The 19,026-nt window shown below is 37.2% G+C and overlaps 3 protein-coding genes and 1 non-coding gene across 4 annotated transcripts; 2 read left to right on the plus strand and 2 right to left on the minus strand.

Moving 5' to 3' along the window:
* Nucleotides 1–180: 180 nt before the first annotated feature.
* On the minus strand, nt 181–961 carry LOC122319332 (classical arabinogalactan protein 25-like). Its single transcript, XM_043137360.1, has one exon. It carries the CDS (start codon nt 830–832, stop codon nt 404–406), a length of 429 nt encoding a protein of 142 aa, XP_042993294.1. The 5' UTR covers nt 833–961; the 3' UTR covers nt 181–403.
* Nucleotides 962–2,335: 1,374 nt separating this feature from the next.
* On the minus strand, nt 2,336–9,889 carry LOC122319343 (serine/threonine-protein kinase RUNKEL). Its single transcript, XM_043137370.1, has 11 exons — nt 9,686–9,889; nt 9,488–9,577; nt 8,837–8,889; nt 8,580–8,655; nt 7,703–7,764; nt 7,534–7,612; nt 7,377–7,436; nt 5,579–7,228; nt 4,466–5,335; nt 2,829–3,957; nt 2,336–2,526 (listed from the first exon to the last, which is right to left on the minus strand). The coding sequence occupies exons 1-10, from the start codon at nt 9,731–9,733 to the stop codon at nt 2,839–2,841; spliced, it is 4,107 nt and encodes a 1,368-aa protein (XP_042993304.1). The 5' UTR covers nt 9,734–9,889; the 3' UTR covers nt 2,336–2,526; nt 2,829–2,838.
* A 2,950-nt stretch (nt 9,890–12,839) lies between these two features.
* On the plus strand, nt 12,840–17,465 carry LOC122319349. Its single transcript, XM_043137383.1, has 2 exons — nt 12,840–12,993; nt 14,699–17,465. Exon 2 carries the CDS (start codon nt 14,888–14,890, stop codon nt 16,922–16,924), a length of 2,037 nt encoding a protein of 678 aa, XP_042993317.1. The 5' UTR covers nt 12,840–12,993; nt 14,699–14,887; the 3' UTR covers nt 16,925–17,465.
* Nucleotides 17,466–18,924: 1,459 nt separating this feature from the next.
* On the plus strand, nt 18,925–18,996 carry TRNAP-UGG. The gene has a single exon. It is a non-coding gene; the product is annotated as a tRNA-Pro (tRNA).
* The last annotated feature ends 30 nt before the right edge of the window (nt 18,997–19,026 follow it).

Consider the following 19,026-nt stretch of genomic DNA (forward strand, 5'->3'; position numbering starts at 1 on the left):
TTAAGCCATGTGCCTCCTCATGTGACATGCAGCTTAGAGCCTGGAAATCTTTGTAGTTTTTTAACCCTTTTTTAGAGCGTGTTTTCTTTGTAGTAAGAGTTTTCAGTAAAAGAAAAGAAAAATAATAGTTGGAGCAGGAAATTCAAAGAGTCACAGGAAGTGCAATAATTAAAGGTAAGGTAAGAAAACCGGGTCCCCTAGTAAAACTAGTTTAACTCGGCAATCAATTTTATCAAAATAACTAATAGTCAAGACGAACAATTACAATAATATCACACATCTGAAGACCACAACTACATATTGTATATTATCTAATTTAAAGAATGGAAAAATTAGCATCAACAACCAGACAGAGAGAGAGAGAGAGAGGTAAGGAAAATACAAGGACTACAGAGTGGTCTAGCTAGCCCTGTATCCTCCTAAGCAGCTGCACAGACCAATATGCAGCTAAACCTGCAAAGACAGCTATGTTTAAGTACGAAACCAAGATTTTGGGTGCCGCAGAAGACGCCGGCAATGACCCAAGTGGAGAAAACGCAGAGTCAGGGCCAGCTGCAGCCAACACATCGGGATTCGGAGGGCTAGGGCTTGAAGGAATGGTGGGCACTGAAGACCCAGTTGAAGTAGGCACTACACCACCAGGAGAAGGCAAAAGTGGAGCAATGTCTGGGGACAATTCTTGGAACGGAGATAGAGGTGGAAGAGGGCTTGCCAGGAACGATGGTGTAGCTGAGATAGTGGAGGCTTTAGAATCAAACTGAGAAGATAAAGAAAGCAAAGGGGAGGCCATGAAAGCCATGATGAGCAATAAATGAAACCAAAAGGAGGCCATTCTAATGATGAACAAATCGATTTCACTCTTATTGGAGAGTGTAAATGTAAATATAGTTGGGCGATGAATATTTTCCCTGAAGAAAAGCAGAGATGAGGGGTCGGGGGTAATGTGGGCTTTGGTGGATGCTATGATTCAAGGCTTTTAAAGGGTATGACTAGAAGCTCTAGGTGGGGTCAAGTGCCATCTGGCTAGTGATTAAGGGATGAAGATGGGAACAAACAGGTTGGCAAGTATTGCAAAGAGACAGAGTTCAGTAGTTGTGATTTGTTTGGTAGCAAAAAGATTCCATGCTTTCTTTTTACCCGTGATGATGGGGCTCCCTGATTTTATGATAATCTGGGACCTTTAGACATAATACATCTAAATCTAGCCGATTATGAAAATGGTAAAATACCACAGTCCAAGACATAAAGATCGAATAAGATGTCAAAATCACTATTCATTCATTGTACCATCATTGGTGATGCTAGGATTTGAGTATTAGGAACAACTTGGAGGAAATTGGCGGTATGTTTACACGCAAGGCCAATGCATGTAAGCAATATTCCAAGTTGCATTATTTGTCCATAATTGTTCTAACTTCTACTTTGGGGCTGAGCTGTAAAACTCAAGGTGTTTTGGAATTTTTTTAAGGAATATTTGGAACTCAGCTGGTTGGTTGGCTGATATTCCTAATGCTTTGGTTACGAAGGGCGTCAATTTAAGTTTAGGAATGGATTGGTTAACGAAAGCCCCTATGACATGCGAATCTTTGAACCTAAAAAGATTTCAAAAATGTAAAAACACAAAAAGGGTTTGAAACCATTTAGGGTATTCTTGCTCGATAAAGGATGTATTCTAGTGTATGCCATATTTCTTTGGTTTAATGCCTTCGGAGGGAACAAAACAAAACAGAAATGCCGAAATTTTGAAAATTATTGGAGAAATTTGCTATTATGCATGAGACATTCACTAATTGTGGGATGGAATTTCCTTTAAGGTAAACGACAACTTCATTAACATCAACTTGTATCAAGATGAAAAGAGCAGTCCCCAGTCCCACCCTCTCCCTCGCCCCAAAATCACGGGGTTTCAACAATGTAGAGAAATATTTAGCAGGTTTTTAATCGTCAACGAATGTCCCATCAAGTTCATAAAATCGAATCGATACCAACAATGGTACCAAAGTATGTGATGGGTGCTGATTTTATGCAATGGAGTGTGAAGTAAGCCTCCTATATTATATAATACGTAAGCAGTAATAAAAAAAGAAGTGATACCATGTAGTGTTGGGGAATGGCGCCGCTGTTATAAATTTATCCATTGATGCAGTAAATGACGGTACAATCAGAAAAAGAAAATGATCCCAATGCCTTCTTATCCAATTGAACGCAGTACGTTTCATCAAAGTTCAAACAATAAACTTTATCCATGTATTTATTTCATTTTACACCTACTGCACCGTACCTTGGAACCCGAGAGAAAGAGAGAAGAGATGGCAGAAATTTAAGTCAATCCTTATGAAGCAAATTCTAAAAAGAATATATTCGATTTAACGTGTCAAGATACATAAATCATGCAGTGACAGACCACTGAAAGCCAGACTGTTTACTAATATTTTGCAGACAAAAATTACCTGTCTTAACTCAAGGGTCTGGATTCAGGAAACTTGTCTTTAACATCCTGAAAAATCAATGAACTTTTAATTGTACCTGCAAGCAAGCAATAAAAAATGTTGAGAAATCATATATTTTATAAAAGGAAAAATTTAGTTGTAAGTATAATTATATATTAATATGTGTATTAATCTAATATGATTGATTATAATTATATATTAATATGTGTATTAATCTAATGTGATTGATTAAAAAGTAGATTTTTTTTAAAAAAATACTAATTTAAATTTTAAATATAAAAAAATTAGTATTAATACGCAAATTAATATATAATTTTACTTGTACTTAACAAAACTCTTTATGAAACAAGAGAGGAGATTGATGAAAAATCGTACTACCTCTAGGATATCAAATGCACCTAGGAAGCCGTTGCAACTCCAATGCCACGAGTGAAGCAGCAGTAGCTAAGGCAGGCACACCTGAACTTTTAAGCTCGGAAACAATAGCTTCAATCCTTGAGATCTCAGGTACAGATATGGATAGTATCATTGCTTGTGACAGATATTGCCTACAAGAATAGCCAAGAGCATGCAGCATCCGCAGCACAAATAAGTGAGAGATGCCCCTGTGTGTGGACTCAAGAATCGCACCGAGCTTCGGAAGATTAGTCAGAAGACCAGTGGTGGCTTCCCTTGGAGCTGCCTTAAGCAACAATACCATACATTCCGAAGCTAGATCTGCGACATTTGCTTCATGGTACCCATTTAACTCCAGCAAGACTCCAACATTGCTACCAAAGTCCATTATATCTCTTATGCATTGCTGCTGATCAACTATACCGCCTCTTGTCTCAGCACAACCATCACCTAAAAGATCTGGTTCTTTTGCGTCGATGATTCCTTTTCTGCTAGTGATGGAACGTAGAAGAAAAGCCCTACACAGGCCAAGAGTCGGTTCAAGAAAATCTTCCATACCCTTTGCATAAGCAAATTCCAAGAGGTTTCCAATCCTCCTGACTACTTTTAGTTGAGAAAGTAACTTGGATTCCATTTCAGGAGCAGATGCGAGAGCAAGACACAACTTAACATTGTTTACATTTGCACTAGAGAGATCACCGAGCAAAAACTGAAAGCATTGTGAGATTGTCTTCGGATGTAGAATGTCTGAAATTTTAATGTAGTTAAACTCGATGAACATCATAAGAAGCTTCTGCGCATACATTGGAATGGGATCTTCATCTTCAATCAAGGCAGGGTACAGAGGGAGGAAATATGTATTAGCTATGGACTTAAAATCCTCTGATCTTTGCTCATCATCAAATGGTTCGGTTAAAAAAATGACCATCACATCAAACAAAAGTTTCAGGCACAAAAATCTGGCATCACCATCCTTGTTTCCCTTATACAGAACGGCCAAGCTAGGAAGTATTTCACGTATGATAACAATAGGATTTTCAAGAATTATGCGGGACTCTTCTGTCACAGACTCAAGCACTCGAAGAAGGGTTATTTGGAAGTCATCCCTGCCCTAGAAATCAAATTGAAAAAGATAATAAGCAGATTAGTATATCAATGTCACCCACATCACTTTGTTTTTCTTTGTTTTGTTACACAATAAGTAGGATCCTAACCACTTTGTCGAGGCTAGAATTTCACTATAATTATGTGAATCTCATACTCACAATCATTTAGTAAAAAATATCTACCCAAGAAGCCCATTTTATGTTGCTGAACTGATATAAAGTTGTTCACCAAATATAGCAGACTTGCCCAGGCATTTTGCTAACCATACCCACCATTAGTTCACCCCCGCCAAGACAAATTATTCAAAGCATCTAGCAATTTGCACATTTTCCAAGTTTTCAGACGTGGGGTTGGAAGATCTAGCCAACTACAGAGATCATAGAACCAGTCATTTTTATAAATTTGAATAGAAATGTAGCTCAACTCAATTTGAGAAAAAATGAGGCTATCTTGTTGAAATTTAAGAACTAGAAACAATTAAAAATCACAGATGATTCAGCTGCACTGTGTACCTGAAATGGGGTCTCCACAAGTTTGATTAAGCTTGCCAACTGCTGCAGCACCTGATGGCTCACCACCTTGTGCTTAAAAGACAAGCTTCCAAGAAGATGAAGAACAACAGGAAATATATGAACATTAGTCTTCGGAGCAGCTCGACTGCTAAGGGTAGAGATATGCCCATGGCGCCTTCCTCCCATCATTTGCTGAATATCTCCAGTTATAATATCCAGTAAACCTGGTATAGTGGATGCCACAACATTAACAAATGCATCCAAACACTCCCGCACAAAGTTGTCCTTCTCTTTTGCTAGTCTGTCCACTGCAGAAAGTAACCTAGCATTACACAGAAAGTGAGGCAGCCATCTCCTACCATTCTTACAAAGGAGAGCCACTAATGCAAGAGACTTTCCCTTCAAAACTTCACTTCCCTGCTCAATGAGAGACAAAAGGCCTGGGACAAGGTTTTTATCCTCCACAAGATGCACAAGATATCGGCCAATATTGGTGAACATTTGGGTTCCAAGCACGGCCATGTTTAAAAGGTTTAAGCTGATTTGCTGCTCACGTGGACTGCCCTTGACAAGGGCAGACACTATCTCCTTAAAGGAAAGTTTCTCAAGAATTAACTGAATGCTGGAAGGACTGAAGCGAACCATGCGAACTAAACACGATCCTGCTGCTAGTCTCAAGCTCTCCTGTTTCCCTCCAGCCCTGTATATATAGCTCAGGTTACTAATCACATCCTGGCTGGTGAAACGAGCTGCCCAGTGCCCTCCCTGGCTGGAAATGTTCTCAATTGTCCTCAACGCATAAAGTTGAGTTACATCATCCTCACCTTTTCGTAAAATTGATGACACCAGTGAAATCAATGAATTTGGAACCTGCTCCCACAAAATGTGAATTCTTTATGACAATATGTGGGAAGAAGTACATAAAGGATTCCGCTATCCTATATGGTAGACGTTTACTGAGTGAATTAATCGTGAGATTTTGATAGATAGGCTGACATTTTACTACTTGTTGACTTAAAGAATAGAAAGTTCCAATTTAGATTAACTGCACTTCAAACAATTGGTAAACAAATATGAATGCTATAGCAATTAAGTAGGGAGATGACTACTAACCTGCCAGCCAGATGTGGGCTTGTTGTCCTTCGAAGGAGATTCTGGTGGATTGATATCTCTAGAATGATCATTTTGAGTAGATATATAGAATAGCAACTCACCTAAGGCAGCCATAGAAAACCTCCTCACTTTTTCTTGCTTGTCTCTAAGGCCATCAGTAAGTGAACCTAAAATTCCAGAGTTTGCCAAATTGTCTTCAATAAAAGTTGAATGCCGTATCAGCAAGCCTATTAGTGAAGCAAGTTGTACACGCAAAGCTGAAACCTTGGATTGTCGGAGCATTTTAATAAGCAGGAGCATTATTGGCCCATTGGTCAAGATGTTGGCTGCATCAGCATTACTGCTCAACATCTCAAGGTATCTAATGACATTCTGCTTCTCCCCAACACTAGTGTTCCCATTAACAATGGCTATAATCTTATTGTTCAGGGCATCCAACTTTTCTTTAGGCATCTTCACAAAATCAGATGGCTGAAGGGCCTCAAAGGGCAGTGAAGTAATGACCTCCGATAGTTTATCAGCTTTTCTGCTTGGCATTACAGGTCTGACTGAGAGATCAGATGGATGCCAAAGAACCTGGGAAATATTATTACACAATTTTGTAGAATCGGAGTCAAGGACTGATCCTGAACCTTCCTTAACTCTCTGGATTTTAAGTTGCGGGCTGACACTGGAAAGGGGAGCATCCACTTCAATATGCTCTGAAGATGAGTCCTGATCCAGTGTTTTTGGCTTATCTGCCACAGGCATAATAGCAACAAATGGAGAATCATATTGTTGTGTTTTATTTTCAATCTCTTCCACTTTCCCCTGAGACTGATCTTGACTTGAAAACTTGTCTTCAGGCGCACAAGCTGTGTTATCAGATTCATCTTGTGCATCATCTTCAGTGTTCTCATTAAAATCAAGTTCCATGTCAGTGTTCTCAATTTTAACTTCTGAATCATTCTCAGAGCTATTAGGCAAGGGCCTTCTATAGTTTTCCTTCTCATTCTCCCTATGTAAGTTTGACTTTGCTATTCTTGAAAGTCTTAAAAGATTCACACCTCTAGTAGCACTAGGACGATCTTTCTGCTTCTCATCAACCACTCTGCCATGAGCCTTGGTTTGAGCTCTGCGGCCACTTGGTGTACCCTTCATCGGTGTCTCACAGCCTCTTGATCCTAAAACAGAATTCTCATCATGCTTCAGAGCCCCTTTCACATCTTTTTCACGATATTTAGGAGGGGTCTTGTTTGGAAGAGATTTATCACCATTACGTTCTGAAAGACATGGTTTAGTATATAGTTCTATCATATTATCAAAAGCAGGCTGAGGAGGTAAAGGCACTGGAGAAAATTTGGTTCTCCAAAAAGCATGTCCACAAAGCTCAGGCCATTGGATTCTTTCAGCTGGATCTTTGACCAGCAAAGAATTAATTAGATTGACAAAAGGACGGCTTGGATTACCCGGGAGAGAAGGAGTTGGATCTGAGAGGATGGATTTTACTAGTTGAGTAAATTCTTTTTCCACAAAGGGAGGCCGCCCTACATAACACTCATATAGTACACAACCAAGGGCCCAGAAATCAGATGCATATGAATGGACACCCTCATCGTCAAACAGCTCAGGAGCCATGTAAAATGGCGTCCCACGTTTTGCTTGCGGCAACTAAACAAGTTCATAAAAGTAAAACTACATTAGTAGTGTATTAGGGAAGGAGAGGGAAGTTAACAGATGACTTCAAACAAGTGATTATCAAATCCATTCATTTTTATATATTTAAAACAATTTGTTGGAATAGTTGGCATAAACATACCGAGGAAGAAGGAGTTTTTGATATATCACTCAATTTTCTAGCCAACCCAAAATCACAGAGCTGCAATGAGTAAGGATAAAAAGAGAAATTAACCATTGATAGATCATACATACCAACAATAGCCTTATCATCAAAGAAAACTAAAATGTATAAGCACCTTTGTACGTCCATTTTCATCTAATAGGATGTTTGATGGCTTCAAATCACAATAAATAATTCCCTTGCAGTGTAAAAACCTAACAGGAATTTTTCCAGAACATTAATCGAGAACTAAACAAGTACTTACTCCTACAAAGGAATATGAAAATCAAGGCTAATGAGCATACTGCAAGGCTTTGACAAGGTCACGAGCCAGATCATGAATTGAATCCTCTGGTAGTTGACCATCCTGCACCTCAGTCACAATTTCAGTGATTAGATTCTAATCTTTAGATAATACATTCCAGGTTGCGTATCCTTAGTTATATGTTACGCAAATAGTGCAAATACCGCAGTCTCTTGGCAATAAATCACTTATAATTTCCCATGCTTTACAACCAGAGAATAATGATATATGGCCTCTGAATTAACTTGAAAGGGATCAAGTTAAAGAAAGATGAAGAAACATTTAAGCAGTGACATGGTGCAACAGTTCGACAGTTTATGTCATCGAGCTTGAAAATGCATTTTGTAGGAACTATTACAAGTTTCCTGAGAAGAATCTTAGATATCTACACCTTTTCTCTTTGCAATGTTCTACTGATTTGTAAAGCATAAAAAAACAGTAAGCACCCCGATTTGCAGTTTATCTTTTTTTTATTGGCACCAGGTGTCCAAGAACAAAGTCCCGACTAATCCCAATGGTGCATAGGCCCTCGGCAAGAAATTTTCTACAAGTACATCTCAAGTAATTTCAAGCAAAAGTTGCCCTAGCCCAATGGCCCCAAAAAAATATCAATCTGATAAATATCTATTAAAGTTTGAATATGATATTCCAGTAACCATTATTGCCTGATTGAAAATGAATAATATAGCAAGAATCGTTAACCAAAAGGAGCTGATATAACCATAGGATACAAAATTTGCAGCTAGTATACATATACCAGTGTAACAAGGACACTCGTAATTTTACAGGTTAAACTTGTTTGGGAAAGACCATAAAACTCTCAAGTCCTTTCTTGCTCAGCCACAGAACCAAATATGTTTATCAAAGAAATGCATTACCTGCCGTAATAAGGCCATGAGATCTCCTCCAACGCAATACTCCAAAACCAACCACAAGTGAGCAGAGGTTTCGTACCTGATATACATTTTGTTTGGGGGTCAGGGAGGACAATTAAGACAGAATAGTTCAACTATTAATTCTATACGGAAGAACAAAACTGAAATTTCAGAAGAAATCATCTGGTCCAAGTGGTTGCACGCAAGCAACTGTTCCCACCATGATAGATTATGTATTTCCATATTCAGCCAAATCTTACCAGGAATAAAATTTGAGTACATTTGGATGATCCATAGAGTGGAGAATCCTAACCTGCATTCCGTGTCATGCAAAAAGGAAAAAAAACATAAACATAAATAGCTCAAAATATGGAAATATCAAGGACGGCACTCTGAATGAAAATGTTAATGTAAATCATCAAAGCATCAGCATAGTAATTTCTAAATAAGGAAACCTTCATTCAACATGCTAATTTAGGCATCAAATAAAAAGTAAAGCCAATCCTAAAGAAATAAAATAAATCCTTCCACAACTTGCCCAATACCTTCGTCAACTAATTTTCTCCATTACAACATTTCTCTATCCGTGTCATGATAGTTAATAGTGAGTTGAGTCAAATAGGCACCATATGGAGCTCAAAGCTCCAAAGTTATTTGAGCTAAATATGACGACTGAAGCATCTTGAATCCGAAGAGCCTATATGGAGAAAAAAAAAAAAAAAACCCAAAACAGGTCCAAAAAAAACCTAACTAATAATATATTGCATAAGCTAGTTTTAAAACACTTTTTGTATTTACATATTTGGCTTGGACCAATACTTCCAAATAATTGTAGAGTAAGTAACCAGCGACAGGAACGCAGATCGCTTCAGAAAGAACAAAATGACTATGAACTTGATTGGCTTACTCACTTCTTGAAGAACCTTGTTTTTCTGCGACTTCTCGACGCTCTTAATGGCGAAGTACTCGATGGTCTTCTTCTTCCTCCCTTTATACACGGCCTACGAGGCCGAGATTGGAAAATTCATCAATTTGTTAATTAATGAGACAAATCGAACCGAGTTACTATTTATAATTTTGAAACTGGGAACTAGTTCGAGCAATGTTACCGAGTATTTGCCGCGGCCAATGGCTTGGTAGATGTGGTAGTGGTTCATCGTGGCCGGGCTGGCTTCGAGAGGGTTTCGATTTGGAGCAGAGAGTAAGCGAGGTCAGTGAGGACGAGAGCGGCAGAGAGATCCCACAGAGAGAGAGAGAGAGAGAGAGAGAGTTTGAAAGTGGAGAATGGGAATGGGCTTGGTATGATTAACGTAAACACGGCTTTAGCGATTGGTCAAACATATGAGTGTGGGTCACAGAGAGAGAGAGAGAGTCACGAATGGGCGGGAACACGAAGATGAATGAAAATCAAATGTGAAATTATAGAACGTGGCGGAGAGAGCATTCACAATGGTTTTTTATCTTATCTTTTAAAATATATTATTAAACTTTATTTTTTCCATTTTACATAACAAATTTTACAATATATTATTTATCAATTTATCTATTTTTTTCATATCATTTTAATGATCTTTTTTAATTCTTTTAAAATATTCTTTTCTACCAATAAATTTGTAATATCCATATATTATTTTATATTTACAATATATTTTTATAAAAAAATCTAATTGTAAGCACAACTACACATTAATATATGCACTAATATAATGCGATTGAACAAAAAGTATATTTTATTTAAAACAGTACTAATTTAAATTTTAAATATGAAATAATCAGTATTAATACGTAGATTAATACGCAACTTTGCTTGTACTTAGCAAAACTCATTTTTATATAAAATGTAATATAATTTAGTTTTATACACACGAAATTAAAATATATATAAGTCAAATAAAATAAAAATATGAAAAAAAATTAATTAAAAAATATTTTCAATATATTTTTTAGAATAAAATAAAATAGATGTATTTTAAATGATGAACAATACAAGTCAAGATAAAAAAAAAAAATAAGGAAGTAAATGAAATATAAATAATAAGAAAAATATTTACATGATAAATAGTCCTCGTTATATATAGCAGATTATTATAACTAATTATATTTTATATTTCCTTTTACATAATCGGATGGAATTATTTTCTTAAACAATTTTTTAAATAATTTATATTTATTATATAATACATAAATCTTTGAGAATGCCCTAAGGTGGCTCTCTTGTATCCAATGACCAAAATCTCAAATGACAAAATTAAAAATTATATTATTCAATTTTATGGTGTCAATTTATTACCTAACACATAAATTTGACATTAATAAATATAAATAAATAGGAATTAGTATAATATGGTCAAATCAAATAAATTTAATTAGATTCTATTATTATTATTATTATTATTATTATTATATGGGTCAATTTCAATCAACACATGACAGTTGAGGTGCTTAATCCTTATAAATAAATTACATGTTTACCATTAAAGATAACACCTTAATATTATGTTAATAATTGACAATAATGCTAGGTGGGCTTTATCATATTATCTTTATAAATAATGGGTCAACAATATAATATCCAACCTTTAGATATTATTTTTAAGTTTGTGTAGATAACAGATCATTCATATTATTTAAATAGTAAGATTTAGTTTATAATATTCAAATTTTAAAATTTATCTTTCAAATTAAATCATACCATGTAACTATATGCCAGCTTGATAACATAAATGTTCAAATTGTTTACTCAATCTAAAACAATATGTATTTAAATCGTGTTTAATTAGTGTCAAGCTTCAAGAGTTTTGATTCATTTAACTATGGGGTAAAATTAAAATATTAAATTACTTTCCTAATAGGTGTATCTACGTGCTGTTTGATCACTAACGTGAGGGGGAGCGTTAACAAATTTAATTTCAATGATGAAATTCACCCATTTTTATTAGCTCAAGTTATTAAGACGAATTGTGATTTATCAACTCAAGTTTTCGAGACAATTTGTGATTTATGTTCATGTTATATAATATTTCTTTCTCTGGTTGAAGCAGTTATTATTATTATCATTTTTTAAAGCACTCTTTTCCCAATATTCTGGGGCATTTGCACTTTTGAAGTATAAATAGTTTAGTAGTTTGCTCTTTTAAGTGGTATGACCGTTTGCATTTCCTGCCTCAACATGTCTAAAGCCTTATTCATAGGTAATGTGAGATTTATTTATCAAAGTAGTTAACAAATCAAAGCTAGCTTTCTGAAACTAGCTTTCTAATTGTCATTAACTGCTAATATCAATCAGACTAAGTTATCACCTGTTTTCTATGTTAGCATTGTTGTATAAAGCGCATTTATATATTATATTATATTGAATTCTCAGAAAGAAAAATCTTATTGTAAGCAGAATTTCGTACACCAATTTACGCACTAATATTAATTTATAAAGTATATATTTTATTGAAATGATGTGAATTGAAGATAAAAATAATTTTTACGAGATAAAAGATTTTATTCTTCTCTCAATTTTTTTTTATATATTTTGTTTAAATAAAAAAGATAATTGGTGCATGAACTTTCTTGTACCTAACAAAGTCAGAATGCAACATTATTAATCAGATAGCTCCTTGCACCTGATGTGGTGATATAGAAGGGTCAAGCGGTTTATTTACTGAGATTCTTAACAAGGACTTGATCTCTTGGAATGCAATGTTGTTTGGATTTGGATTACATTGATCTATGGCTTTATGAACAAATGGTAGAATCTGGTGTAACCAGACAACCTGACTTTCATCGGCCTGTTGATGTCTTGCACCCACCTAGAGCTTATAGAGAAAGGTCGCTTGTTCTTTGAAACAATGGGTTCAGTCCATGGGATTTCTTTCTCATGAAATGGATCATGTGGCATGCATGGTGGACATGCTTTAGCGGATAGATAAGTTGATAACACTAGTTATTCTTGGCAATTTAGCGAAGGAGTTCCCAGTAATGTAGGTACAAGTGTTTTTCTTTACATGCCTATAGTAGCCGAACATGTCATCACTGCTCGCCGTACGCTGCATTTATCTCTTGAATGAAAATGGTCCATTCTGCTCATCGAGACGGGGAGCCGCCTGCCGACTGCCCGCTCCTTGCCTAACGGGCCTGGCTATTTGGACATATGGACCGGGTCCTGGTGACACAGCCTGAAGAATACAGGGTCATATTGACAAAACAATTTATTCATAACAGCCCTTGAAGCCCAGCATATTTACAAGGTTTGCCATACTGAATATGAAATCGGCGTGACAGTACTTCACAGAAGAAGTTTTGAGTCCAGATTATCCGTTCAGGCCTCATTTTCCTCTCTCTTCAAACATCTCGCTGGTTTCTACGTGCCTCTCCCTCCCCCTCACTCTCCTTCTGGCCTGGTGGCTTCTCTACTGAACCAAAACAAGTAAGCGCTCCCGCCCACCTCCCCTCTCCTTTAGTTGTTTGTTTTTTTACCCATTTTGGGCTGAACCGATTCGCGAGTTTTAGAGTTTTTGTTTTATTCTTGTCAACCCAAATTGTAAATGCCTCGAGAGCTTTTTTCTTAATTTTTTCTAATCGTTCATTCCCTTGTTTTTCGACTTAAATGCTGAGCGAACCATCTTAGGATATTTTCAGTATTGTTCTCAGTTTGTTTCGGTGCGTCAAGTTTCGTAGTTTGGTCTTGCGTAACATTCGAGTGAAATTTAGGGTTTCTGGGTCTGTTCTGTTTTTTCGTTTGTAATTATGGTTTTTCTCGGGTTTTAGAGTTTTTAATTGCTTTTACTATGTTACTCTCAGCAAGTTTCATGCTGGTCTTGTTCAGTAGTTAAAGCAATTTCCATGTCTCAGGGGCCCAGTCATTGGGACTTGGTTCACACTATGGCAAAATGAGGGGTGGGAGTTTATGTGACACCGTTGCGTTTGCTGGGTCATTTTACAGCTTTCAAAAATTGTGGAATCAATGGAATGCACGGCGTTTATTTTGTAATTTTCTTAACGTTGGTCGTTTATTTTGTCCAAGTAAAAGCAGATTTATTGGCAGCAGTGTGGCGGATGATACCCTTGTGCTTAATGTGGTGTTTATGGTCGGAAAGGAATGAGAGGTGCTTTAATGATAAGGAGCGTGGAGTGGGGGCAATCTGGAATTTTTGTTGTCTTTTCTCTGTTTCAATGGTTTTCTGCTATTGTTCTAAAGGGTGGGAATGTGCATGAGTTTCTAGAATGTAACTAGGTGTCTCACTTTGTATACTTCCTGTGTACTTGGGCATTACCTAGTTTCTTCATATTCAATAAAGATTATTACTTATAAAAAAAAAAAGCAGATTTATTGGTATGTTTTACTTCTACTTTTTTTCTTTATTTTGTTTCCTATTTTATTTTTTTTGTTTTAATTTCTTAGTAAAATCTTTCATGGGTTTGCGATATGTGAGGTCTTGCCGCTTCATTAGAAAGGACTTTTTTTTTTGTTAGTGTTTTCGAAATTATTGTTTTTCCCTTACTTACTGTTGCAAGTTGAATTTCGCGGATAAGACAAAGTGAATATCTTTACTTGTTAAAAAAGAAGACAAATTGACCATGTTGAAAAGAAGTGAATAAAAAAAGAATGCTACACATTTCTTGGATCGATTTTGTTATACTGTCCAATCGAATTATGTGAGTTTTCAACTTGAATCAACCCATCTTCAAAATATCAAGCTGATGAATAAATGTCTTGAGAAAGTCTTTCATTCGACTACCATTATAGACAAATACCTTCCATATTTCCTATTGAATTTGAACCAGAACTCTATTTATGAATTATTATTTTTCTATCTTATTAGCCTTTATTTCTTATTACAAATTTCAGCCTTTCTAGCGATTTATGCCTAGCCTATTTTTTATAATACCTATAGCCTTTATTTTCATGCTTTTCATAGATGAACGCTGCATATTTTCACATCCAGGATTAACATGTATAACATATCTCAAAATCAAGAGTGAATTTCTTATTCTTTAGATATTCTGATTCAATTAATAAAAAAAGCTTCCAATTAGTGATGCATTCGTGTCAGTTGTTCCTTAAGCTTCCTTTTTTTTTCCTCATAATAAATATGTCTTTTAATTTCTGTGAATTTGTACAAAATCTGCAGGGCCCATCTGGATGGGAGAGTAAAATATCTTGGGCGATGGGGCAGGGTTAATGGAGGGCTAATAGAGGCTCGATATTTTAACTTGGCTATCTTAATATATGTTGAAGCATTCATAGGTTTTTCATGTAGGTGTTTTGTTGTATGACTTCCACTTAAGCAAGTTGAGTCAGGTTCTGGTTTCAATTGGTGATGGATTGGAATAAAGAAGAGGCCATCAGGGCCAAGGGGATTGCTGAGAAGAAAATGGAAAGCAAGGACTTTGAAGGGGCTCGTAGGGTTGCTCTTAAGGCCCAACACCTATGTTCTGATCTGGAGAATATTTCTCAGATGCTTACTGTTTGTGATGTGCATTGTGCTACTGACAAGAAATTGTTTGGGAATGAGACAGACTGGTATGCCATCCTTCAGATCGAGCAGACCGCAAATGATGCAATGATTAAGAAGCAGTACAGGAAGTTTGCTCTCCAACTTCATCCTGATAAAAACAAATTTTCCGGTGCAGAAGCTGCTTTTAAGCTTATTGGGGAAGCTCAAAGAGTGCTTCTAGACCGTGACAAGCGTTCCTTGTATGACATGAGACACAGAGCTTCTGGGAGTAGACCGGCAGCTCCACATCGGCCCCCTCAAAAGGCGAGCTGGAACTCAAATGTCAGGGTTCAAAATGAATTCAGGGGCAAATTTACAGCCTTCAATCCTCAGCAGCAGCAGTCACAGCCAGCTCAAGCAGGGTGCTCTAATGTCCGGCTAACTTTCTGGACTGTCTGCCCATTTTGTTTGGTAAGGTACCAGTATTCCAGAGAAGTCACCAATAGATATATTCGTTGTCACTCTTGTAATAAGCCGTTCATTGCATATGATGTGAATGGGAATGTTGCTTCACCAACCATCAACACAAGTCATGCACCACCAGCTACAAACATGAGTCAGTCCACATTTGCACCACAGAAAGATGGTTCTTGTAAAGTGCAGGTGGGATTGAAAGGGAATCTTGGTGCTCATAATTCTAAAACAGAACCTTTGCAGAAGAAACGTCACAATTCTGAGTTTGGTTCTGAAAAGATGAGTGGTAAGAGAGGAAGGAAGCAAGTAGTGGAATCCAGCGAGAGTTGTGACTCCAATAGTAGCACTGATGGTAATCTTTCGAATGTTTGCAATGGAGACCAAAATCCACGGAGATCTACACGGAACAGGCAGCAGGTTACTTACCAGGAAAACTTGAGTGATGATGATGAAATTATTAGCAGTCGAAAAAGAGCTAAGGGAAGTGAATCATCGTGTGCCTCTGAAGAGGAGAGTGGAGATGCATCTACAGAGGCAGTTAAATTTAATCCATCTGATTTAGCTGCTAATGTGAAAGAAAATCTGAAACATGTGAAACAGAATGGGAGGGCTTGTTCTGAGGAGAGAGTGCCAAATGGAAACATGGAAACCAAGAAAGTGAGCAAAAAAGAAACTGCTAACAATGATGGCCTTGAGCAATGTCCTGAAGCTCATGTCAATTTTGCATCCAATTCAGGATCCAAATTGACTCCAGAGCCTGAGTATCTTCAATATCCTGATCCAGATTTCAATGACTTTGACAATGACAGGAAACAGGGATGCTTTGCTATAGGGCAGATCTGGGCTGTTTATGATAACTTGGATGGAATGCCTAGATTCTATGCACGGATCAAGAAAGTCCTGTCTCCTGAGTTTAAGCTGAGGATAACCTGGCTAGAGCCAGAACCAGATGATGAGAATGAAATTGAATGGGTCAATGAGGACTTGCCTACTTCTTGTGGCAAGTTCAGAAATGGTAACTCGGAAGACACTGGAGATCATCTTATGTTCTCTCACTTGATTTCTTGGGTGAAGGGAAGCCGGAGAGATACGTACAGAATTTTGCCTAGGGAGGGAGAAACTTGGGCCCTCTTCAAGAACTGGGATATCAAATGGTACACTGAACCTGACCAGCACCGTAAGTATGAATATGAATTTGTTGAAATCATGTCAGACTATGCACAGGGTGTGGGTATATCCGTCGCATTGTTGGTTAAGGTGAAAGGTTTTGCAAGTCTTTTCTGTCGAATGGTTAAGGAAGAAACAGGCACATTTCAAGTTCCACCGGCAGAACTGTTTAGGTTTGCTCACCGGATTCCATCTTATAAAATGACTGGTGCAGAAGGACGAGGTGTTCCAGCAGGATCTTTTGAACTTGATCCTGCATCTTTACCCCCTAATCTTTAAGAGAGTGTTATGCCGGAAGATCTGGACATGGAAGCTAAAAATATGCATTGCAATGGTCCATGTTTGGGGCCTTTAGAGAAAATGAGACATGGGGTGAAGTCTGATGGAAATGCATCCATGTGCCAGGCGGATGTCAAGAGGCATGCCCATTTGTTGCAACCAATTTAAGATTAGAAAGGGTAAAACACAGACCTATACTTCCACTGAGTCCTTTTCGCATCAGATGAGAGCTGATCCTGTTGGTAGGTGGAATGAATATACCATCTTTCCCAGGAAAGGTGAGGTTTGGGCATTATATAGGAACTGGACTGCTGGAATACAGTGTTCTGACATGGAGAATTGTGAATATGACATGGTAGAAGTCATTGAGGAAGATGATTTGCAGATATGAGTGTTGATTTTGGAGCGCGTAGATCGTTACAACTCACTTTTCAAGGCTCATATAAAAGAGGGGTCATATGTAACTGTTGGGATTCCGCGTATTGAGCTTCTCCGGTTCTCCCATCAAATACCTGCTTTCCGTCTGACAAAACTGAGACATGGCAGCCTAAGAGGCTCCTGGGAACTCGATCCTGCAGCATTGCCTGCTAAGTGCTTTTCTTTAAATTGAAGTTGCAGGATCACAAGCCTTTCAAGATCTTAATCCATTCAGGCACTGGCTCTCCAGCCGTTGTCTTATTCACTGAAAACTGGTGTGGTAAATAGAATGAATGATATGGGAGAAGTTGCTTTGCATTGGCACTGCAATCAAGTGCATATGGTGCGAATCTTTGGCATGCAATGAATTTTTGGTCTCAGTTCGGCCGCATTGGAGAGAGAAAAGGTTATGATGCTGGTTCTGTGCATTCGTTCTTTCAGTTTATTGTCCATCTGAATGATGCGATGTAACTTGGCTAATCATTCATCAATTTCGAATCGGGGAATGTGTGCCAAACATGAAAAATGTGAATTTACTCACTGTCACTGTATAGCATATATAGCTTTGTCTGGTTTTACCCGTGCAACTCGTCGTAGATACAGTGAATCCACTGGGCTTGCTTTGTGGTTTTACATCAAGTAGGTATAGTGAATCCAACGATGTTTGACTTGTGCAGTTTGGGATGCATCCAAAATTGGGGGGACCTCTCTCTCTCTCTCTCAATTGCTTGGTAAGTAACACTTTCATTAAATTAGCTGTGTATGAAGCTCATGAATGCTTGCCAACCACCAGTTTGTTTCAGTGAAATGCATCCTCGGAAGTGCATTCTAAATTAGGCTACGGAATGACAGACTATGGCCGAAGCGTTGCACTCACAACGAACGGAATGAATTTCTAGAAAGAATAATGTTATTTTGGAATAATGTTATTTTGTCATCCGAAACTTATTGCTCATATGACTCTCTTAATGTGACACTATTATGTGATATCACGTGGTTTATTAAAAAAAATTAAAAATACAAACAAAAAAGGGCAGAGGAAATTTAGAATTTTTGCAATTCTCTTTTTGTATTTTTGGATGTTATTTTGATTTGAATATATTTTTAATTTTTAACAAATCATGTGACAATATTTGGTGGTGTTGCGTCAAGAGAATCATATGAATTGTAAATTTTAGATAGTCTAATAGCAGTACCTTTTTAGAAACAAGCACCATCCAATCCAACATCAAAAAGTTTTAATCCCACGACGAGAAATTGTAAACGGGGGACTTGCCCTTGAAGGGGAGAAGGGTTTAATGATCAGATGTCGAGACATTATAATAAGACATTGCCATTACAACGTCGGAATTGAGCAAGTGCCAAGCACCCCGACTCAAAGAAGGACAATGTTGGGTGTAATAAATGTGCACACTAGTATGAATAAGTTTCTTTATTTTTTTAAAAAAATTTCTTTAATTATTTTTAAACATTCTTAACTATTAAGGAAAAAAAAAATTCATGAATGAACATAATTAATGTTGATACTATCATTAGTAGCTTTTGTAGAAGTAATATAAATAAATCTGTCCCAACCTGCAGTAGGGCATTTGGTCTAGTGGTATGATTCTCGCTTTGGGTGCGAGAGGTCCCGAGTTCGATTCTCGGAATGCCCCTTGCTGTATTTTATTTTCTTTTGGGGGGCC

Source organism: Carya illinoinensis, chromosome 1 (assembly GCF_018687715.1).
Source record: "Carya illinoinensis cultivar Pawnee chromosome 1, C.illinoinensisPawnee_v1, whole genome shotgun sequence".
Classification (NCBI taxonomy): Eukaryota; Viridiplantae; Streptophyta; class Magnoliopsida; order Fagales; family Juglandaceae; genus Carya; species Carya illinoinensis.